Raw genomic sequence first — 25,597 nt, 5'->3', positions numbered from 1 at the left:
GAGTAAATGACAGAATTTGTATTTATTTTTGGATGTTTCATAATAAAATATTAAATGGCATTTTTATATACTTTAAGTTTGTAAGTTTATTTATTATTTATTTTAATTTTTTTTTGTGAGGTTTCAAATTATAAAATTGTAGATACACTGTGTCCAAAATAGATATTAGATTATGTGGCGATGTAACTAAAGTTTGTGTCGTGTATCGTGTCGGTTTATAACAGCAACGTAGGCCTCTGGTTTGGAGTGTGGGGTGGGGGGGGTATGAAGTTGTTATTTTGAACACATTTTTGGTACATAATTTATTAGGCTCAAGCCCAACGTACACATGTCAGCTGGGTCTCGGGTACAAATTGTTACCTCATCACTCTGTCTATTGCATCAGCATCTTCTGAGCATTTCGGCGCATGCATGGCAGGCTGGATTTCTACTCTCGCTGGGTAATAGGAGCGCTGTGCCTGTGATTGGCTTGGATGAGGAGTGAGGAATTTTAGTTGGACACGTGGGAAATCTCATGAGCCACCCTGGCCTCCTAATTAGATTACATACAGACAAGTATGTCATCTTTTTCTATTTTCTTCTATGTATAATGATATATAGCGAGGTGTATTGTTGTTGGTGTTTTTTATTAATGTTTTTATATTATTATTAATATTGTTGTTGTTGTTGTTTGCATTGTAACCATGTCACATATAGTATAGGCTACTTTAAATTAAATAAGCATCTAAAATGTTATTTATTTGTTTGTTTGTTTGTTTATTTATTTATTTTACATTGTAACCATGCCATGTATAGTATACTTTAAATTAAACAAGCATCTAAAATATTATTTATTTATGTATTTATTTATTTTACATTGTAACCATGCCATGTATAGTATACTTTAAATTAAACAAGCATCTAAAATATTATTTATTTATGTATTTATTTATTTTACATTGTAACCATGCCATGTATAGTATACTTTAAATTAAACAAGCATCTAAAATATTATTTATTTATGTATTTATTTATTTTACATTGTAACCATGCCATGTATAGTATACTTTAAATTAAACAAGCATCTAAAATAATTATTTATGTATTTATTTATTTATAAAAAAAAAATAAATAAAAAAAAGGTTTTCTGCATTTTGCTTGGCAGGTATTGTCTTGTTGTAGCGGTCTTTAGTATGCTCGTGTGAACCACCGGCTGGCAGGGCCTGTGTTTCCCCTTCACTGTTATTCTCCCTAAACAAAGTCAACCATTTGCAACAAGGGACTGTTTTTTTATTTCTTCTAAAAGTCTCAGATAAGATATTTTCTCCCTGGTTTCTAATTTGGTGAAACACGACCCATGACGTTGTGCCCTCTGCGGTTCCTTTAATGGCTGCGGGTTCCGATCGCTTTTCCACTTTGTAGCTCTCAACCGGAACCTCGCGCACCAAATACAGGCAGCGAGGGGCGTGGCCGGATCATGCCCTTATTTGGAGTTTCCACTTCAGTGGCGAACTTGGCGCTCGAGGCCAAAGCCAAGCCTGCAGTATTTACACGCGATTAACTCTCTGGCAGTTACAGTCTTTGTATAAACCCAGGCACAGTCACTGGTGCTTCTCCTGGCCTTGATCATCTGTTGCAGTCAACTGCTTAAACCACTTAGCTGACGTTTACAAATGATTAACGTGGGCTTTCATTTTTATTGAACTCGCTTTTTTTTCTTTTTTGGTCTCTGTGCACCGATGAGACTCCATTCTCATGATATTCTATTCTTCTATTCTGACCGATCTGTGGCCTGTACATGCAGTCTGACAGCCCACACTGACCACGTGGAGAATATAGTACAAACAGGGTTGAAGTGTCATTGGAAATCATATTACAATCAAGATACAGAACGCAAGGTGTGTTACATCGCGCTAGGAGTTTCGATATATTGATTTATGTATTTATTGACACACAAGTTAAAGAACGAAAAAAGAAAAGAAAAGCACCATAGTGAATTGACAGGCAGTTGCATATTTAAATAGCCTAGCAGTGTTATCGATCCATTCTGAATTGCAAAAAGTGGATATGTTGGTGTAACGTACTGTATTCAGTCATAAGGCTATTATATTTAATTAGCCTATTTTTATGTATTTATTTTTAGTTGAATAAAAGTAGTTAATTTAGACCAGGGGTGTCAAACTCAGTTCCTGGAGGGCCACAGCCCTGCACAGTTTAGATGCACCCCTAATTAAACACACCTAATCCAGCTAATCAAGTCATTAAGGCTTATTTGGAAACTACATGGTATGTGTGTTGGAACTAAACTATGCAGGTCTGCGGCCCTCCAGGAACTGAGTTTGACACCCCTGCTTTAGACCCTTATACAGGAGAATTTAATAAAAGCCCCTTTCTTACGATCTTCACACAGCTGAGTAAAAGTGACTGTGGGTTTAGCTATCAAATACGGCTTTTGTGGAAATAATGCCGCATCCGTGCAGACGAGAGGGTGCATCTTCTTTTTTTTTATATATATAATTGTATATTTTCATTAATAATGTCATATATCTATATATCATATATAATGTCTATATTTATCATTTTAAATAATACAAAAAATGGTAATATTAGCCTAGCTACTGCAACAGCAAATGCATGTATTCCGCTTCTGCACTAAACAATGCATAAACGCACTTTTCATGCTTTTTCAAAAAAAACGAAGTTTCCCGGTTTACACAGTCATGCGCTCACAGATCTAGCAACATCCATGCTCCCAAAACACTTCTCACTCTTCGCCGGCTCCAGCAGTCACCCAAGCCGATGAGAACGTCCCTCCGCTGCTCCGCTGAGCACTTCTCTTCCTGCGACCGACTCTAACGTTCCACTATGAGGAGCTTCCATTCCATGTGACGTCGAGCGGCCGTCTCGCTTTGTGTGTCCATATATGGTCATCTACGTCACGCACTTGTTCCGTCCCCCAGTTGAACAAGAAAGCGCTGGAGTTCCCTGCGCTCGCTACACTTGTGCAATCACCACCACCGCCACCAACATCTCTCTCTGCTCATCCAGAGACAGTAACACCTCACAGAAATCAAACACCAAGCAGTCGACCAACATCCTCGCGAGGAGACATCAGCGCGGTGCCCGTTGCGCGCTCGGATACAATTCCAAAGGGATTGCGATCTCTTTCTGTCGCTTTTCGAGAGATTTCAGAAGACTGGAGATCGATCGGAAGGTTTATTACCTGAATTTCACATTTTGTGTTTTTTGTATTCTTTTCACTTCACTCTCGCACCTTTTAAAATAATTTACATTTTCTCGGCACATGAAAAAAAAATCAAGAACGTTTTCTGGACCAGTATTTTCGCCTAGAATAGTGAACAATACAAAATAAATTAAATCGGACTACTAGCTAAGATAATGGTGCCAGAATATTGAGGAATTCCTTCCAGTCATGTCATCAAATTGTTAGATTTTTTCTCTTAATGTCGCTGTATTTTTCCCCCCTCTCTGTTTCTCCTCTTGACATATCAAATATATTTAATTGAAAGCTTAAGTAGTTGATATTAAAAAAAAACATAAACAAAAATCAATTAAAAATCCCACACTCTACGAGGGAATTTTTAGCTCATTTTTTTAGTGCAACATCATTAGCTTTCTATAACTTTATCATTTTGCGACCTTAAAAAAATCAGGTGAAGAGCTGTCAAAATATCGTAGTTATATTCGAGAGTGAAAGCATAAGATCATTCGTCCTCTTGATGTATATATACTGATGGAGTTTCGCAAAGCTCTTGATGTGGTTTTCACTCTGCAGGTCAAAAGAGGCTATGCTTGCCACACTTGCGGGAGAGTATTGACCTCGTTTCGTTTATTAAAATATCAAAATTAATACGAAATGTCAATGCCAACTTCCGACTGAAAATGCTAGTCCTTATCAAATGCGTGAGTTCTTCAAAAGGGAACATTTTGAGAACAATTTCTCAAAACATGTAGATTTTTAAAAAAAATCTAATTTTCTAATTTTTAAAAGACATTATTTCCCCTCAATCATAAAAATAATAAAATAGGCTATATAAATAAATACAAGTTACATAATATAGATATGTAAATAGAATAAAAAAAAATATATAAGGATATATAAGGTTATAGGGTTACATGTATTGTGATGCATAAATTACTTACTTTTTTGTACAGATGTTATGTAGATATATTTATAGATTTCAGGAAAAGGGAACATTTTGAGAACAATTTCTCAAAACATGTAGATTTTTAAAAAAAAATCTAATTTTCTAATTTTTAAAAGACATTATTTCCCCTCAATCATAAAAATAATAAAATAGGCTATATAAATAAATACAAGTTACATAATATAGATATGTAAATAGAATAAAAAAATATATATAAGGATATATAAGGTTATAGGGTTACACGTATTGTGATGCATAAATTACTTACTTTTTTGTACAGATGTTATGTAGATATATTTATAGATTTCAGACTCCATGAGAACTTTCTGTTAGCACACTTTATTAAATCTGCACACTATCTCTGTGGGACTGCTTATCACAATGTTTCAAGGTGACAAACCTTTCTTGTCCTTACAAAGTGTCCTACCAAACGCCCCTGTAAAAGATACCCACAAGTGCATCTCCACACACATCCTGTAATGACAGGCATAGCATGAAATAAATCGTGTTTTTTACTTATCACTGGAATACACGCTTCTCTCTTTTTCTCTGATTTCTGCCCGAATGAGTCTTTTCCTTCAGACGCAGCACAGCATCTCTTCACACATGTACCTTATGTGTGTTGAACAGATGCGAGGACCATCTGTAATTTTCATTCTGTTTGTTTCTACCGTAAGCCACAATTTGGTGTACACACTGCGATTACTGTAAGTGCACGTACAAGACTAAACTTAGTGAGCCGTCGTAAAATGTTGAATTTACAGACGTGTTGTGATCAGCAGTGTATTGCGCTCAACAACAGACATATTAAAAGTGATTGAAGTGACTACAATACATCAGATCCTTGTTTGGTACATTTTCGAGCAGCCGTCAAGTGTCTCTCTCTGAAAAGACTGAAGGTGTGGGAGAGAGAAAGAGAGATCAAGTGCGTATAAGAGTAACAGTGATGTCAATCGTGACATCCTGTTGTACGGAGAAGCCTGATTGCCAAATAAGTTAAAGTCCTACGACTGAATACGCAGCCGTTTAGACTTTGTGACAGAAAGACAATAAGTTGGCGAGGGTGGAGGGAGATATTGACTGGAATCTTAAATCACTGTGCATTTCTGCTTTTTGTTCATTTCCACGCCTTCATTCGGACTGATATGCTTCACTTTCTTCTCTTTTTTTGGAACAGGCGATTAACAGAGGTATGCCGAGATGTCGATTCCGAGACCAACTTAAGAATAAAGTTATAAAACAAGCAAGTGATAGTCAGTTAGTGCCTATTAGCATAGATTCTCCTAGAAGCTTTCTCTGTAGATGCAGAACTTTCCACTAGTCACTTTCCCATGCATAGTTTCTTTGACCCTTATTGTTCAACGTGTGGCATTCTGAATTGACGGTGTTCATTCTGACCCCCTGTCACACAGATAATATCATGGACTTGGGGATGGGCGGCGAGAAGGGCAGTGGAGAAGTTCAATACGGCTCCGGTTTCCAGTCTGGTCGAAGCGGGCAAACCGTCACCTACCTGGGCAAGTTCGCATTCGACACCCCTCCATCCGGCAGCATCGGAGGCTCCGGATGGTGTCCCGACAACAACATCATTAGTCTGGTGAGTGCGGGAATCCTGGGGGTGTCACCATCACCTGGCAACATCACCACCCAGACGTCTTCGTCGAGCGGCAGTATGGGTGGCCAGTCGTCAGACATGGATCAAGTATACGCACCACCCCTTCCTGCCTACTCGACCTGTGGCGAGATCTACCCAGAGCAGGTGACGTTCCACCACAGCCCGGCCACGTCCTCGTCTCTGCCTTACCCGAGCAACGACTACCACACCACCTCCAAACCGGGCATGGACGGAAGTCTCTTTTCCATGATCCCAGACTACAACCTCTTCCATCACCAGGGGGACGTAGGGGTGATGGAGCATAAACCCTTCCAAACCATGGACCCTATTAGAGTGAACCCACCTCCCATAACTCCGCTCGAGACCATTCGAGCCTTTAAGGATAAGCAACAGATCCATCCCGGCTTTCTCGGTGGGCAACAGCACATTTCCCAACACCATCAACCCTCTCAAACACTCGCTCTGAAACCCATTCGACCAAGAAAGTACCCCAACCGGCCAAGCAAAACTCCTGTGCATGAGCGACCGCACGCCTGTCCGGCGGAGAACTGCGACCGTCGCTTTTCGCGATCAGACGAATTGACGCGTCACCTGCGCATCCACACGGGACACAAACCCTTCCAGTGCCGCATCTGCATGCGATCCTTCAGTCGCAGCGACCATCTAACCACGCACATCCGCACGCACACTGGTGAGAAGCCCTTCTCTTGCGAGTTCTGCGGACGCAAGTTTGCGAGGAGCGACGAGCGAAAGCGGCATGCCAAGGTGCACCTGAAACAGAAAGACAAGAAACCCATGGACAAGGGCAGTAGCGCTGGGGCAGGGGGGAGCCACACCTCTCCTCCCAGCTCCTGTGGGAGTGCGGGACCCAGCAGTGCCAATATCATGACCGTCACCACTTGTGCATGAGATGGACTTGCAAAGTAAGACTTTGAGGAGAAAAAAAGAAGGTTTCTTTCTCCTCTTATATACACACTTGACTCTTATACTCGCTCCCTCTCACTATATCCGTTTCCTACGGTTTTCATTGATTGTAGTGGCATTTTTCTGTAGCCACTATTGTTTAAGGTCAAATGAGTGGGGAGTAAGTGGACTCATGTTGCATGGATGGGACAGAGAGGGCGTCAAAGATGACGGTTCAAGCAGTCAGGTCAATCCACAGAAAGAGCACTTGCAGACGCAGCGCAGTCATAAGGGTTCAACTCTCAGCTCTGGGGACCAGAGCAATCTCTTGAGATTTTAGTCTTTTCATTTTTCCTTGTATTTTGGTTTGTCAGTGAGTTGTCAGATAAAAAGTGCACTTTCATTTGCTTAATGTGTTGCAGTCTTTTTAAATGATTGTTAATTATTTAATGTTTCTGTGTTGTTGTTGTTTTTCAACAGAATGTGCCAAATGCATTTAAATACAGCAGACAATTAAAAAATATATATATTGTTTGTATTGACCTAATAACTTCATTTCAAATGTTGATTTGGGGAAAACCTACGAGCTCTGAAGGCTCAAGGAGACTGAGTTCAGGTGGACGTTAAAGGTCTGTTGCATTATGCAGTTGCGTTATTTTACTATTTCCAAATCCCTTATATACAAGTAAGGGATGCAGACGGCATTTGTTATCCGCAACAGACTTTCAGTGCAATAAAAAACGAAAAACAACAACAACGACGACAATAAAACACAGTCTGTCTCACTTTCACAAGTTTGCTTTCTACAGTAGGGATTGAAATTAAGACACAGCTGTGGCCTTTACCTGTTTCGCTTCTTTTAGTGCGCATAAGGGCCAAACCTGCAGTTCTGCATATCTACTTCTGGTAGAGTGAGATACGGTGATCCGATCCAAACATTTTGCCTTTCTGTTTTTGCTGCCTGTATCCCTGCATGCATCTAGTATCACGTCTTCGCTAGTACTAAAAAGATTGCATCAGTCACGACTGAAGACCCACAGCAATATGCATCCAATTCAAACAATGCAGAGTGTCAACAACAGTTACTACTTTAAAAATGACTATTTTTATGTGACAATTGTCCTTTTGTTGTCCTTATTGTCATTGTTTTACTGGACAGTTGCGTTTCCTGCTTTCATCATCCAATAATTTTCATCGGGTCTCTTTTTATGCACATTATATATTCAGCACGCATTTTAACACACATGTACACACGGTTTTCAAAAACGAAATCAGCCAAAATTATGGTAATGCTTGCCTGCGAGCATCACCACTGGGCAGGATTGATCTTAGGAGTCATTGTTTTGCATTTTTACCGGCTGAGGCCTGCCTGCTATATGCATGCCATTCAAGATGCTTTTGGATGGGAACCGTTTCGACATTTATACTGCTCTCAGGGGCAGCACCGTAATGTGGTATATCTCCACGGTTACTCATATCCGGATCATGCCTAGAGATTCTGAATATTAATGATGAGAACGAGAGGGGGTTTTGTACAGATAATTATACAAACATATTACTACATGTTTTCTACTTGGAATGTACAAAGCAATGTCCTTCAGTATTACAATGTTTGTTCGTGCATGTGTGTGTGTGCGTGTGTACACGTGTGTATGCTAATGCATACGCCAACACTCGTATACTTAGATTTTACATTGACTGAATGTTGAAAAAAAGGGTGTGTTTACATTTTGTTTTCTTTCTTTCTTCTGTTTTTGAGATTGTGTACATAGTGCAGAATGTTTTTTAAGTGTGTGTGTGTGTGTGTGCGTGCAAGAAAAATCGACTATTGACAGTGTCAAATGTGATGCATTCTCCGGCATTTCTTCAGAGTCTCAAATATTATCTGTTATTAGCACAATTTTACAAATGATGACTTGCGGACACACTGAATGATGTGTTTAATAAATGAATAAACAGTACGATTATTTGGTGAAAAACTCAAAGCAAAAACACGTGTATCTCATAATCTTATAAGCAAACTATGCATACAAAACACTACAGTTGTATTTTACTCATTTCAGAAAGTTTAGCTTTCATTTAAATCCTACACTTTAAAGATTTAAAATTGAAAGAAAAATTCTAAATAGTTTTGACCATATGGTCCCATATATAAGCACTCCTCACTCCTGGCTTACGTTCCCAGAAAAATTCAATCATCCACATTTTATACCATATTTTTGGCAGACTCTCGCCATCTTGGGCAAACCACTTCTGCAACGTATCTTCTGTCAGAATTCCCTTTTATTTCTCTCTCGGTGAGGTCATGCATGAATAACTAATAGAATAGTGATATTTAAGATCAATTTTGAACAATTAAATATACAGAAATAATTTGACCATTAAAATGAATTCCCAAAATGTCCTTTAATTAAAAAAGTGCAGCTCCTTATAGGCAATATAGAAAATGCACATCAGGTTATAGCTCTAGCAGCCGAGTTAAAATAATAAATGCAATATTTATCTGGGGTGCAAAAGGGAAATGATACAAACCAAATATTGATCCAGAAACACATCTACATATACTGCTGAAATCTGCCGAAAGCTAAACAGGCATTCTGAATGTATGCATTGGCATTATTGTCTTGAATTATGCATCGATATGGCCCTTAATGTCAGAATTGTGTACACAAGTAAGTTTGTACCTCTTAACCTCTCTCAATGTAAGTGAAGAAGGGAATATTACATATTAGATTTCTGGGAGGAGAGTGTAAATGTTGAGTTATAACAGTTTCTGTAATATCGGGATCTGTTCAAGGTCTCTCCTCAGCTCTTTTTTTTCTTTTTAGAGAAATATCTTCATTTCTGAAGCACACATGGTATGAGAAGGATTGTTTTTTAAATAGGAATACATACAAAAACAGCTTCTGGCTTAATTTTTTTATCTGTTATTTTCTTTTTTCTTTCTTTCTGTGCCAAGACACATCAGAATGCAGGGCCAAACTGCAGCAGTAAAAATAGCGAAGCAGTTCTCAGATGCGATACCCGACGGAATTGTGTGCATGCAATGTGTGCGTTTCTTCAGCTTGAAGGGAACATTTTACGTTAGGAGCTGCGTGCTGAAAAGCTGCGGAGATGCAAAGGAAATTCATCTGGCGAATGTGTTTAAGTGATTCTAACGTAAAACACAATATCCGTCATGACTCAGATTTTATGAACACGAAGTAAAAGTCTTCCTCATAAAGTTCTGTGAAGCAACAAGCAATCGTGACCTCCGGAAAACGTGTGCTTATGTGCGTGTGTTTGTTTTTCAGCATGCTTGCATGCACCTGTATATCTGTGCTGAGTGCTTCCATGCATATTTTCCATTTTTGTATGTATGAGTCAATTTCACTAGAATAGCCAAAAATAAATAGCTGTGACCCTGTGAGTACAGTATCAGAGAAACTAGCTCAATATTAGCCCTCCCCACCTATTAAATAGACATATATATATATATATGAATGATTGAAGTTTCAGTATCATTTGCAATTAATCAAGAACTTTGCAAGCCTTTCACTCAGTGCATTAGTATAATATGAAGCAGCCCGTTTTTGGGGCAAATGGATATCGTGACGAGTCTCACAACTCAACTCAACCCTTCCCCTCGTCATGGTCTCAGCATGACTGTTCACTGTCCGGCTTTGGATCAGAGCCAGGATGAACAGCCTTGTTTCTGCCAAACCGGGTTGCAGGCTTGGCTGCCATGGAACAATATGCGCAGAGCACAGCACAGAAATGTAAATGTGACCCTAGTCGGCTCTGAAGCAGGCCCTGTTTCACAACGCTGATTCACTGTTGTTTACCTGATTAGCCCTCCCCACCTATTAAATAGACATATATATATATATATGAATGATTGAAGTTTCAGTATCATTTGCAATTAATCAAGAACTTTGCAAGCCTTTTCACTCAGTGCATTAGTATAATATGAAGCAGCCCGTTTTTGGGGCAAATGGATATCGTGACGAGTCTCACAACTCAACTCAACCCTTCCCCTCGTCATGGTCTCAGCATGACTGTTCACTGTCCGGCTTTGGATCAGAGCCAGGATGAACAGCCTTGTTTCTGCCAAACCGGGTTGCAGGCTTGGCTGCCATGGAACAATATGCGCAGAGCACAGCACAGAAATGTAAATGTGACCCTAGTCGGCTCTGAAGCAGGCCCTGTTTCACAACACTGATTCACTGTTGTTTACCTGATTACTTTACTCCCTGTAACCCTCTCATTAAAGACTGAGAGTAAACATTCAGCATCGGCCCATGACGCTGTCCACTGCGCTGTGCACGATCAGTGACTCATCTCCTCTACAAAAAAAAAAAACACAAGCGAAAGAAGAAAGTCATCTTTACTGATGCTCATCCGTTCTCATAACGTTTCCGGTTTATAGTGTGCAAATGAATGCTTTGTTGTGTGGCCGATATTTTGGTATCCGTATTCTTTTTCTACAGGAAAAGGACTGTATCTCTTACTGCATGTCTTGCATGTCTCTTATCAGATGGAGGCACTTAGAGTTGTTTGTGGTCACGTTTATGCGTATGAGGGACACAAGCGTGGGATTTAGCTCACTAGAAGAAAGGATGTTTTGATACGTTTTTACCTCCTGTTACTTCCATTGCCTTACAGTAAGGCCCAGTGGTAAAATCTCCTAATTGTTCTCTAAATGAATTGATGTTATCCTTTTGTGGAGAGGAAATGTTCCCTTGGCTTCTCATTTTGTTGTAAATTAAATGTTTTCCAGTTGATGCGTACCTGAATAAAATACAACAGAATCCACTGTCTTTTTGTGTGTGTTGCAGATATACAAAACAAAAAAGATATGTCAACAAACCGGGAAAGATGGAATAAACTACCTCAATTTGAAGGTGTGCGTGGCTAATTGTAAAAAAAAAAAAAAAAAGTTGTATGAATAAAAATAGACTTAGCAATTCTATATAAATATAAATCAGCTTTATTACCACAGGGTAGTCAATTACTGTTAACCTTTATATGTAAAAATTCTCATTTTAAGATTTGGCTTGGAAGACGACACCCAGAGAAACTAACAGACAAGAATGCTTTAATCAGCTTGTACTACTGCTGACTGAATGCTGAAGTTCTTTAAAATCCAGTAAATTATGTTTGGCTGTCAATGTATAAAATTTGTTCTAAAAATTAGGGGGGGGGGGAATTTTTTCTGAAAGTGATTTCAACGATATCATTCGTTATCATTATAGATGTGGTGTGGACTTATCTATTCTTGAGAAATTAGAACTTTCTTTCTTTTTAACATTCTCAAAAACGGTAATTATAAAACTATCTAGACAACCATATCAGTGGCCGCACCGATGGACCATTCTGTTCTATCTCTGCTGCTTTAAATACTTGAGCACTTTTAAAGCAGGACGGATTCTGATCGGCTGTAATTGTTTAATTGTTCATCAGCAGAAATTTTTTTTTTTCTGAAAGCGATTTCAACGATATTGTTCGTCTGTGTCGTTATCATTATAGTTGTGATGTGGACTCTGCTATTCTCATAGAATTTGAATGATTATTAAAACTTTTTAGTTACTGTTATCTTTAAAGGGGTCATATGATGCGATTTCAAGTTTTCCTTTCTCTTTGGAGTGTTACAAGCTGATTGTGCATAGATAAGATCCCTGAAGTTGCAAAGACTAAAGTCTCAAATCCAAAGAGATATTCTTTATCAAAGTTAAGACTCTGCCACGCCCTCCTAAAACGGCTCGTTCTAACACGCCCCCACATATCTACCTCACTATGTGGAAATATTAGCATAATGCCACCCAAATGTGCATGCAAAGAAAGAAGGCGTGGTTTCAGTAACCGCAGTTAGTGTTGAAGCAGCATGTCAGGGAGACGCTGTGTGTTTCTAGGCGAAAGCAAAAGCACTTTATTTGGTCTTCCGAAAGTAGATGCATTTAACAATCTGTAAGATTACTTACAACAGAACAGCAATGCGTTTTATGGACGACGTTTCGTGAACCTAGGAGAGGAGGTAATTCTGACTCCTTGATGTGAATAGGCCTATGCCTTAAGACATTGACATATTTAAATAATATGAGATAATGAGATTTCTTTAACATCTAAATTTGTCCTCAGCAACAATGATTTGAACAAAGAACAGAGATTTCATTTCTTATCAAATTTCATCATCTTAATAAGCAGGCCTACTCAAGTTACCCGAGCCATATATCCACATCGCCTCATTAGTGTTTATTCATACTTCTGCTAAAGATTTCAGGAGAAGCATGAGATAAAGTTCAAATTAGACACACCTGAGAACTCGATTAACTCGACTCCCCAGAGCGTCGAAAGAGCCACTCTTCAGTAAAGCTTCTTGGTAAAGGCCATTGGATTTATTCGACAGCCCTTATACGTTCTCTTTAAAGAATGGACGATAAATAATGCTGAAGATCAACTATTAAGAGAAACTAAGAAATCTTGTATCGTTGCAGTCATTTGGTTTGCGTCTAGTCTCCATAAACGCAGTGTGTGTGTGTGTGTGTGTGTGTGTGAATGTCTCCTGAGGTACCTGTTGCGCGGCTGTAGTTTGACCTCTCCGCTTGCCGTAGTTTAAATCCTCGCGACCTCTGACTTGCAGTAAACTTCTCTACTTCCTGTTCGCCGTCCCACTCTTATGGACTGAAAAGGCGATGGTTTTTGAAGGAAAGGGATTCTGTTTCGATTGATTTGGATTGAAGTTGAGCACAAGATGAGTTGGTATGTATCACAACGCTTATGTGGGCTAATAAATAATAATAACGCGTTTGTTTTCGGACGACGCGTAGTGTCGCGGACTGCGTCTCAAAACATAGTGAGCTGTCTACCTAGACTGCACTCCGAGCGGCCGAATACACCTAAAGTGCTGTCTAGCTAGGCAGCGAGCGAGCTTTTGACACCGCGCCGTTGACTATTCTAACATTGTTTGAGGTTACAAATGAGTTTAAACGTTACATAAACACTTAAAAACGATATGTAGGATTGTCCTGTTTTCTGTAAATATATAATTGTATTTCGCTTGTTAGCCCATAGCTCTTCCCTTGGTCTCAGTAGCTAAGTTAGCACACAAGCCTCGGAGACACGATGTTTACAGTCTGAAGTATAGGTTTAAAGGTTATTTGATTTTTATTTTAAGCTACTTTAATTCTAAAAAAGTATTTATTAAATACAGGCACACTGTGATATGTGTAGGCTACGTCTAATTGTATGAATCATTTCTAATGGATCTGGCAGAGAGTATGCATTTCAGTCTGTTTACTTTACATTTTAGAACTTTTTTTTATCTGTATTCTTGTCCTAGAAATGAGTAGCCTACACTGATCTGAAGAACCTGTAATGTAACATCACACACTTTGAATCCGAAGAGCTTGCTATATACAGGAGCAGCTCAAGAGCCCCTGTGGCTCTAGAAAACAAGAGGGTTCTTTGCTGAGGGGTTTTCAGAGAACCATCGAAGAACCTGTTTTTAAGTGTAGTTCCCTTCATCGGTCGCCGAGTCCGTCTTTCACTGGATTCCAGGAAACTAGAGACTTGTTAGCATTTGTTTTAGGTTGAACACAATGGACCACTGTCGACTTGTGTAGTTTTGCCCTGTCAGTTTGTTATGCTTTCATCAAGATGTAAGAGAACTTGGGGAAAGACATTGCCATTAAACTACAAAGGTTTGACAGTTTTGTTTGTAGATAACATAATAATTTGTCATGGTGCTTTAACAAATGCACAAAGTGATTTTGTGATGATTTGCAGTTTTTAAGGTTGGTTGATCGTCTATGTTCATCGTGCTGTATTGTAGTCGTTGTGGCCTTTACAGTAACATTCGAAAGCTAGCATTCAGAATTAAGTGGATGCATATAAAAGTCTGTTTTTTAAAGTCGAAATGTAACTAAAGTAGTGACGAACCTTTCTTTATGTATTGATGTACATCTGGGTGAAGCAGATTATCAAAAAAGAAAAAAATATATAAGGCACCTAGTGGGGACTTGGTTCTCATTGGTTGTTGATTGGATGGAGGTGTATGACTGTGAGCTTGTAGTGGATTGTAAGAAAGAGACTGGGTTTAAGGAGGCAAATGATTGGATGACTGCACTTCTCTAGTCATCTAGTCTCCTTGAACCCAGTTACCAGTGAGAAAATCAAGGTATTTTGATTGAAAAGGTCAAAAAAGAAATGTACTCTATGCGTAGATGATTAGTTTCTGGGGGTCTTAAAAAGTCTCAATATGCCCTTCTACAAATTAAGGCCTGAAACGGTATTAAATTGGACCACAAAGCCTTAAATTCCTAAAGTTATAGCATTAAATGTAGCATGTATTGCAAAAAAAGTCAATGTTGTCCCAGCATTTTTGTCTTGTTTTCCAGTACAAATATCTGAACATCCTTAAAGGGGTCCTATTATGCTTTTTCAACTTTAGTTAGTCTGTAATTTTGCTGTTTGAGCATAAAAAAAGATCTACAACGATACAAAGTTCAAAGTCCACTCCAAAAGGAGATATTTCATTTAACAGAAATCACTTTCAAAAACTACAACGAATGACTCGTTTGGACTACAACACATATTTTCTGGGATTTGTGATATCACAGATATCGACGAATGGGACGAGACCTGGTTGAGCTGCACTAGAGAAGGCAACGAGTGTTATCATCACTATGTCGGAGACACGCTAGTTTTCCCTAGGCAGACCAACTTAGAGTGGTTACAATCATCCAGGTTTAAATCGCGCTTAAATTTATTTGATTTTGACGCAATGTTTACACTGAAGCTCGCAGGTGGCTATGGTAAGGGGCGTGACATTTCCTGACCAGGCGCCGAGTGCTGCCAATCACAGCACACACCGGCCCAGCTAACCAATCACAGCACACACTGGCCCAGTTGACCAATCACAACACACACTGGCCCAGCTAACCAATCACTACACACGCTGGCCCAGTTGACCAATCACAACACACACCGGCCCAGCTGACCAATCACAGCACACACCGGCCCAGCTGACCAATCACAGCACCCACCGGCCCAGCTGACCAATCACAGCACACACCGGCCCAGCTGACCAATCACAGCACCCACCGGCCCAGCTGACCAATCACAGCACACACCGGCCCAGCTAACCAATCACAGCACACACTGGCCCAGTTGACCAATCACAACACACACTGGCCCAGCTAACCAATCACTACACACGCTGGCCCAGCTAACCAATCACTACACACGCTGGCCCAGTTGACCAATCACAGCACACACCGGCCCAGTTGACCATTCACAGCACACACCGGCCCAGCTGACCAATCACAGCACACACCGGCCCAGCTGACCATTCACAACTCACACAGGCCCAGCTGACCAATCACTACACACGCTGGCCCAGCTAACCAATCACTACACACGCTGGCCCAGTTGACCAATCACAGCACACACCGGCCCAGTTGACCATTCACAGCACACACCGACCCAGCTGACCAATCACAGCACACACCGGCCCAGCTGACCAATCACAGCACACACCGGCCCAGCTGACCAATCACAGCACATTTCGTATTTTAGAAGGTGGGCCTTCATTTGATACAGGAACTATTCAAGCTGTTCGTGCCAGACTGGGGAGAGAGGTGTTGTAATAATGCAAAATATGTGAAAAATAATGTGTTTTTCGAAAAACCTAGTATGAGTCCATTAGCTGATATTTGTTCTCGTTTTAATCATAAACTCACTTCATTTTGATCAATTTCTCAAAGCAAGAGTTCTGATGATGTTATTTTGATTCTCAAGTTAATGTATCTTGATTTAAGAATCGTTGGAAGTTTGCACTGGAAAGCGAACATCAGGTTTTTTTTTTGTTTTTGTTTTTGTTTTTTTGCAGTAAAAGTTACGATTATTTCTATATTCCAGTGGTTGGAAGCGGAGTTATAGTATTATTGTGTGTGTGTGTGTGTCTGTGTTTGTAAAATTAATTAAAAACTAATTGAGGTCTGATGGATGATCTAATTGAGATCTGGAAGATGTGAAGTGTTGCTACAAGACATTTACATTTAAAGATCATATTATTGACGCATTGTGTTCCATTCACTTTATTCCTTAAATTTTCTTTAGTCTTAAGTCTTAAATATACCTTTTATAAAACCTGCAGAAAGCCTGAATACAAGAAATAAATAGGGTGATGGCATATACTTTAAGCATTCATGTCATAACGTAATTGCACTGCTTGCAGCAAAGCAGGCTTGGCTTGTTAAGGTCACAGTTTTCAGACTGAACGATCGACATAATGTGAATGAACTTGCAAACCGAGGTGAAGATGAACAGACATGCATTTGTTTTGGCTCATGGCTTTGTGACCACACTAGAGCGATCTGCTACATGCAAAAATGATATAATGTCACAATTCTCTGGCCACTCTGGCTGAAAAAATTCAGCTTTTTTAACGTCACAGAATGTCAAAACGTCATTCTCTGTCCGATCTGAAGCAGAGAGGGGGACTGCTTTTATGGCTTTTCCTTTTGACATATTAAACATTCTACCATTTGCATTGTTAGAGGTTCGACTTCAGAAATTGAATCGGCGTCACAGGGTCCTACTGAAAGGTCAGCGGCCGGCAGAGGATGCTTCCACTAAAGTACGCTTAGTGTTGGGGTGAAGGCCCGAATGAGCCGGTGGTAAAAGGATCCTTTATGAGCCAGGCTGACCCGCTACATTCATGCAGGGCCTCTTGCTAGATAGAGTGACGCGGTCGCTCTGACACGGGGGTCGCTGTGACAACAATTAACGTCAACCGAGTCTCTGTACTCCTTGTAGATAAGATCCCGGCGTAAATCTGCCGTCTCAACAGATAGAGCATCCATTAGCTGGCATCTCCGCTCGGGCTGCTGTGTAGCGTGAGTCAAGTTTGCCTGTTCTCGCTGTAATTTCTGCTGCAAGTCTGAACGAAGCTTTGTTCGCGCGTCTGTGATCATGCTGATAGCGTAAAGTCTTGGATTTCAGAACAGGCCACTTTTCATTAATCGGTGTCTCTGTGAATGGAGAGGATTTTGTTTAAGTCGTCATGAAAGCAACAGGAATCATTTAGTCTTCTTCAGTCTCTCTGCAGAATTACCAGTAACATAATGCTTTATTTTAATACTAAAGGCCACATCATTTGGCCAATAGGTCAGGCCTTGAGCATGAATGTCTACGACTTCCTTTTTCAGATGAAATTATGAATCTGAGATTTGGGGCATAAACTATAAAACATTTCTTGAAGCATCTTGGAGATGTTGCCACAGTTCTTCTGGATTGAGTCTGTCTCAGTTTGTTCTGTTTCTTCATGTAATCTCAGACAGACTGATGATGATCAGATCAGATATCTGTGTGGCGCACTGGCTGCTGTCAGACAAAAATCTCACTGGGTTATTACAATTAATGTTTGGAAATGGAAACTGATATTTCCTACTGACACACTACAGCAAAAGATAGAAATAACTGACTTAAAACCATTTTTAGCTGCTGAAAATACTAGTGTTCTAATAAATTTGGCCACCACTGTTAATGCAAGTGAAATTAGGTCGGGAATCCTAACTAAACAATTCATATTAATCAGGGCACAACAGTTTGGGTAATATTCCCTACCAAAATCTGATCTAAAGGCATTTGGTGACTGAAAATAATAAATATTTAGCCAATATTGAGTACTAAAGCAATATAAAGTTATTGTTAACTTCTATTACCTGCAGAAGACTCTATTGAGTATGTGCTCTCCATTGGGAACACCGAGTTTTTATAAATATTCAGCCCCCACAAGGAGACGTTTAGTCCAGTACGAGCTGTGACTTAAAATGAGTTTGACAGCCCTGTTCTTGTTACATTTTCTAAGGATGTGCATTTGTTGATTGTAACTTTCCTTTAGTTCATAACTGAGCTCTGAAGGTTCCAGGCTGTTTTGCTTGTCGTGACAGAGGTTTGTCTTGTTCGTTCTCTGTTTTGGCTTGAAATGGATCTTACAATATAACCAGACATGACACCATAAATTGCGTCACCCTTCCATGTTAATCTTGAGTTTCCTGACCAGCCACTACTGTGTTGCACACTAATTTTTCGCTTTGTCGGGTTGGGAAATCCCGTCCACAGTGAAGACTCAATGGTCCAGAATTCTGCTCCACTAAGCTGTATTAGGCATCAAATATGTTCTGTTTGTCATTTCTTTCACCTCATAGCTGTATTTCAATGTCAGTAGGACAGTGTTAGAGAGTATATTTGAACTGTATAAACTTGCATTGAGTTGCACAGTTTTAATTACAGTTTCAAAATTTTCAAAACTAAAACAAAACTACCAAAAATACTCTGACAGTGGCCATCATGTGACGGTTATCTCTTCAGACAGCAGCTGATGTCCATGGTTTCTACACTGAATTTGGATGGTCAACACTGTAATTAACAGATTAAAATGGAAGGTTAATTACTGCTCATTACGTCTTGTTTTGATGTCCAAAAGGCGCCATTGGTTGACATAATAAACTCAGTATTTAGCTGCAGAAGCAGCAGCAGCGTCCCTGTAATGATATCATGCACAAATTTGCAAACCCGAAATGAACTGATGCCACACAGGATACTATTGTGAACAATATCTCCATAAATAATATTTCATATTCTCTCTCACTGTACCGCAGACAGGAAGTTCCTGCAATAAACCCCTGGTATTTTCCCATATTTCTTTAAATATATCTGATGTCAGATTACTTGAAAGTTTGATGCTAAAAGCATACATAGAAAGGCATAACTGTCATTTATTAGTTTAAATGCATTAATTATTTTTGAAAATATTTGATAATATTTATAAAATATTTTATTTATTAATTTAGGACAAATTTGGACAAGTGCCTGCTTGCTTTTACACAACTGAGCAATTTACGGTCCAAGAATGCACTTAAATCCATTTTATTGGCTGCAATAAGACAATAAGTCTGTTAATAATATTATACCTTCAAAAATATGTAATTCCAGCTTTTTCCTTCTTTCTTTTTACGTGACCTCTTCAAGAGCATGGGATCGGGATCTTCTGGCCTGACCGCTTGCTTAAATAAGGGTGCATGTAAAAATGGCCTTGTATGCGAAGAACTTTCGCTGCAGATTCCCACAGTACAAAATCATCCCACTGAATTTCTTCCTTCCTTCCTGTCAGAACCTTGACATCCTGACTTATAGCAGGCTGCTTAAACTACCCTACAGCTCAGGGGCCTCATGTATAAAACTTTACGTAGATTTCATCCTAAATGTGTGCGTACGCACAAAAGCTGGATTTTGCGTACGTACAAAAGTTGTCAGATTTATAAAGCCATGCGTACGCCAGAACCTGCGCAAAATTCCCTTTGTAAGACCCAGTCAGCGGAAGATTGTGCGTACATGAATCTCCACCCTGTCTCCTCCCCGAAATAGCCATATATGGAGCTTACAACGCTTAGTTTTAATATGCATAATGTCATCTGCATACCATTTCCATGCATATTCCATCCACGTGACACTGTTTAACGCAGTTAAGTGTACAATACGTTAGGAAAATATGAGATAGGCCTATGCACTATAAATGCTTTTTGAGACATCACATTGCTATTCAAATTATATGCAATTCTTCCTATAAAGTAAGCATATATTTTAGAATGTATATTTGAATGGAGATAGGCCTTATTTTTTTGCAGTGTAAATAACTTCCTGACTCACCGTGACAATAACAAAAACATTTTGAAAATAAAACGTGCATATCTTAGTTTCCTTCAAATTCTATCTTTTAAATATGGTGTTTGTCACAATATTGGGAAGAGCACGAAAGGGGTTATCATTAGGCTACTGTCTGTGTGCGACACCTGTGAACAGAGGTTTTAGAGTACTGTCATCAAACCAGGAATGTTTGTGCATCCTTATGTCTGTCATTACCATATATGTTTCAAAGCATCAGACGAATCAAGTTCACATCAGTGATCATTATTCGCGCAAAAGTATTTTCTCAGAACATGAATTTTGCTATTTAGAACACAATTTAAAGCTGAATTGTCATGCGCCAAGCAATCCTCGCTGTGATTAAACATTAAATCGCATACCACAGGATAGGGCTGCGTGATAAATCGAAATGGAATCGAGATCGCGATTCGACAGAAGATGCGATCGTCATGCGTATCTTTCAGTGAAGCGCGGTTCTGTGATCCGCAGTAAATCTCCATCCAAAGGCCAGAGGGCGCTCTCGCGCTGAAACTCCAAATACACCTCGCAGAAGAAACCCAGAAAATGCCTATTGCTGCAGCTGAATAAACAGACGATTCAACTGCTTTCATTAATTCAACGTGACTAATAAACACACGACTTCGATTAATCGTGCAGCCCTACCACAGGAAAATTGTTCGAAAGCAGCACATCCACTGCAAATATTTCTGTTTAAATTCATATAAAAATGTTGTAATTTCTGGATAATAATTTCATGAAATTTCAGTCTTTAACTGCATTATTCAGAGTGTCATATTTAATATATGTGTATGTCAAATGTAAAACAGATTTTAATATCATTCTGTTTGCTTCATTATTTCGCTCACTCCAGTAAAAGAGTGTGTACGCATGGTCTAGAGTGTCTGTACGGTGCGCATATTTACGCCTAGTTTATTTGTTATAAATCCCGATATGTGCGTGGAAAATTTTCCACGCACATATTCCACGCAACGTTTATACATCAGGCCCCAGGTGTTGTTATGCTAATCTTGATTAGTAGGTTGTGAAGGGATAGTTCATCACCAAATGAAAACTGTCATTATATATTCCCCCTGTTTTTCCGGCTCATATGACAGACTTTCGTGGAACACAAAAGACGTTTATCAGCACATTCGTACTTCTCTTTTTCCATACAATGAAGGTAAATGATGGTAGATGCTGTCAAACTCCAAAAAAATGCACCATTAAAAAACCCCATAAAATCAGTTTTAGATGACTCGTGTGCTATATTCACAATCTTCTGAAGTCAAATAATAACTTTCTGTGAAACGGACATGCAAGTAGTTTTTAAGTTTACGTATTGCTTTATGTGAGTTGTGACATTGGAAGGGCCATCAACAAGTCTGTTGTAATGTTAATGAAGGAATTTTGCAAAGTGGTTTCATTTTCCAAGTTATATTTTTATGGCACATTAAGCCATACGAATTAGTTAATCACTCATCTTTTTCTTTATGCAAAATAAATGTTATTGTTAAGATAGTGGGCATAAATAAGTAATAGAAATGAAGGGTTTTCATAGTTTTTAAACTTATAATATATATATAAATAATTGTGTGGATTTGTATTTATTGTGCTGGAAGGATTTCTACAGAAAATGTCTTCCTAATTTGTTTTTAACCTTGTTTTTAACTTTAATGTTAATTAGAGTTTTTGTGTGTTATTCTAAATAAGCAAGTACTCAATGTTAGTAATTTTCATAAACGTGCCCAAACCTATTGTTTCTATTGTAGCTAAATAAACGTATTGATTTGTTTGTGAAAATATTTTTACCAGTGTTTTATACAGTACATACGTGTGTGTACTAATATTATTTTTAATATCGTTGCACCTTTTGTTAAGACTTATAATTCGATTTTTTTAAAAATATTTTCTATACTCAATTTAATTTAAGTTATTGTAATTATGTTGTGCGTTTTTGTCATTTTTATTAGATTTTGTTTTAATGTTTCTATGTAGTATTTATTATAAATTATTTATTGGTTTTAGTTCAGTATGAAAATGAGAAATATTGCCTTGACAAGTTTTTTTTTTCGTATCGAAAATCTATCTTCTCTGAATGTTAAATGGATTTCCTCTGTCAAATCATATAGAAGATCTCGTTGAGCAACCCTTACTGACGCGTGACCTGCTTACGAAGATAAACTCACCTTTCTGACGACATGAAAGGAGAAACAACAGATCACTTGATGTTGCAACTCACTACGTCATCACACAGATGAAACAATTGACTTCAGTCTACTTTCTCTTTTTTTTTCTCTGCTTGCCGAGCTCTGAGTGATGGCTGTTTATGTAATTTTGGCAGTAGTAAACTGTTTTTGGGGTGAGTCAGTGGTAGGACTTCAGGAAGTTCTGTGGGTGATGACTTGTAGTTTTCCATGATGATTTAGGCATAACAGCAGCATGACAAAAGGTGAACTTTGTGTTCTTTGGAGCAGGGCTGTGTCTTATCTTTAAAATGTGATTTAATATTTTATAATATATTAAAATATTTAGTTTTTTTTTGCTTACACATCACATTTCAATAGTTCAGTTTGTGCGTGTGTGTGTGTGTGTGTGTGCGCATATATACACATATATATATATATACATACATACATATACACACATAGTTCAGTTTGTGTGTGTGTATATTATATATATATTAGCAAATGATTAATTGCGAGTAATCGCATCCAAAATTTAAGTTTTTGTTTACATAATATATGCGTATACTGTGTATATTTATTATGTACATCTAAATACACACACACACACACATATATATATATATATATATATATACACACACACAACTGTTCCGGTTTAATTTCTGTCCTCTATACCAAGTTTTCTCTCTCACACACACACACACACACACTCTCTCTCTCACACACCTCTCTCTTTCCGTCTCATTAGCTCACACACCTTTGCTTTGACGCAGCCGGCATCACCGCGTTCCTGTCATCCCCAGCTGTCTATCAATCATCTGCAGCCATACTTCTGTCACATCAATAGTAGTGTGTGTAGATGTGCGTGAGAGAGGTGCCTGCAATGGCACCCATGGAAACGTGTTGTTTTTTTTTTTCTCTCTTCAGGTCTACCTCAGCCTGTCTCAGGTGTAATTACTAAACGACACATGAGACAGAGAAGAAGGGGGCCGAACGGTTAATTGCTACTCTTCACTTAAGGGAAGTTGTGAGAACAGGAGATGGGAACGTGATGGCATTGTGCCACGGCTTTAGTACATTAACAAGTTTGACTGGAAGGCCTGCCATTCCCAAAGAAACGGGTTGAATGGTGTGTCAATCCTGCCGGTTTTTTTTTTTTTAAACCCACACAATTAGGAATGCACAGTTATGTGATGGTATCAGCATTGACCAATATTATTTGCTTATTGTTTACGATCGCCGTTGGCCTGCGGATAATACAAGGTTTAGGGCTGGGTGATATATTGAATACTCCCAGTATATTCGTGCTGCGAATTAAGCAATATTGTGATTATTAGAATGTTTTGTTTTTTTTAATTTGGCAATTAAGTTTTTCAAAGGCCTTGTCCTTACACTAACTCTGCTTTGCATGATTTGGTTCAAAACTTTGACATGATTAGATTGCATCACTCATAAATGATCAGGGAAATCCCTTCTTTACTTTTTTTTCCATGTTAAAATGTTTTTGTAAAAATATATGTAGGTAAATATTTCTGTATATTTGGTCATGTTGCAGGCTGGACTTAAACCTTGATCATCCATGTGAACAGCATGGTATGTTTCATTCGTTGAAGCACCACGGTTCTGCTACATTAGCTTGAGGCCTTTGGTGTGATTTGAAATGAAATGATTTTGAGAGCTTGTTTACTGTTCAACGTCAGAAATCAATTCACCAGAATGAAGTTCTTCAATTCCAAACAGCATTATTTTGTCACGTTCCTCTCTTTAAACTTGACAGTTAACAGCAGCATAAAACAAATGGGTTAGAAAAGGTGACTGAATGGCACAAAGTATCAAATTAAACAAGTTGAACTTTGAATGAGATTTTATCAGGAGACAAAACCAACCGTTGTGACCTAACTGAAGGACGATCTGTAGGCGTATCGGTCTTTTTTTGCATTTGTTGAATTGGAAGAAAACCAGTCCAAAGTTAACACCTTCACACCCAGAGGACTTGGATGTCAGTTTTAGGATCTGTTGAGGTCTGCTAAAAAGTGAAAATTGATTGTCAGACATTGTGAAAAGATTGACTTTATTAGCTCTGAACTCATTTATAGGCTTATCTGACCCTTACTGTCCTAATGAAGAATCAGTCTAGAACTAAAAAGGTTAGTTCTCTTGTGTTGTGATTCTTCACTTATTTATTGAACTACAAGTAATATGCTTTAATAAACACAAAATGTAACTTTAAAGAAATTCAGAACCGTTTGGTCGTGATATATAGTGGAAACATCACCGAACTGGAGTTACGATCCGTGGGGGACTGTGAACTCATTATTCGGGTTCATTCCTGAAGGTGACCTGTGGTTGCTATTGATTTGCTGCCGTGTGTTGCACACTTGTGTATGTGAGACCGCTTCCTGTGAACACCTGAGTCTGCAGGGCTCTGAGCGAATGCCCGCTTGCAGTAGCAGACCACAGGAACGTGCATGTGTGTAAGATGTGCACATGTAGTGATCTCCCACAGGAAGACTTGTGGCAGGGGCGACAGCCACTTCCAATTATGCTCATCTGCCTTTGATAGCTTCTAAGATGAATTTATGTGGCCCATATGAGATGATTTGATTAGCTGCTGGGGTTTTCCTAGTGAACCCCAAAACGGTCTATGAAATACTGTCTATGAAATACTTAATGACCTTTGAATGAAGCATTCAGCCTTTCTTTGAAAAATAAAAATGGAGTAAAATTTGATATTATAATTGTACTTAATGTTATAAATGTTAAATAAAATTAATTTAAGATAAAAAATGAAATGCATTCTTTCTGTCTAAATGTGATCCACCTTATAATTATGCATTTCTTTTTTTTCTAGGATTCCTTTCAAAATTGGACAACCAAGGAAACAGATTGTTTCGAAAACGGTAAGAAATCCACAGGACTTTACTCTTCCTTTTTCCATTTTTACTGATGAATTCTGTGCCACAAAATGCAATTGCAAAAATAATGATTGTTTTCAAACCAGACTCTAAAACATTTTTAATGCTGCCAATATTTTGCTGGTATAAAGCCGATAGATA

The 25,597-nt window shown here is 38.7% G+C and overlaps 1 protein-coding gene and 1 pseudogene across 2 annotated transcripts in view; both read left to right on the top strand.

Moving 5' to 3' along the window:
* Positions 1–5,502: 5,502 nt before the first annotated feature.
* Positions 5,503–8,630, top strand: LOC107553128 (early growth response protein 3 pseudogene; annotated as a pseudogene).
* A 4,621-nt stretch (positions 8,631–13,251) lies between these two features.
* The window catches only part of LOC107553165 (bridging integrator 3-like), a 58,939-nt gene continuing 46,593 nt past the window's right edge, over positions 13,252–25,597 (top strand). Inside the window, exons 1-2 of one of the 2 annotated variants that reach the window (XM_016235295.1) lie at positions 13,252–13,404; positions 25,393–25,441. In XM_016235295.1, the coding sequence (XP_016090781.1) occupies positions 13,397–13,404; positions 25,393–25,441 (57 nt within the window). In that variant the 5' untranslated portion in view covers positions 13,252–13,396. The remainder of the gene's footprint in view (positions 13,405–25,392; positions 25,442–25,597) is intronic. The other variant, XM_016235294.1, reaches the window with a different exon arrangement.

Source organism: Sinocyclocheilus grahami, unplaced genomic scaffold (genome assembly GCF_001515645.1).
Source record: "Sinocyclocheilus grahami isolate Dianchi unplaced genomic scaffold, SAMN03320097.WGS_v1.1 scaffold465.1, whole genome shotgun sequence".
Classification (NCBI taxonomy): Eukaryota; Metazoa; Chordata; class Actinopteri; order Cypriniformes; family Cyprinidae; genus Sinocyclocheilus; species Sinocyclocheilus grahami.
The sequence above is the reverse complement of the archived record's forward strand: the minus strand, read 5'-3'. Positions and strand labels throughout refer to the sequence as shown.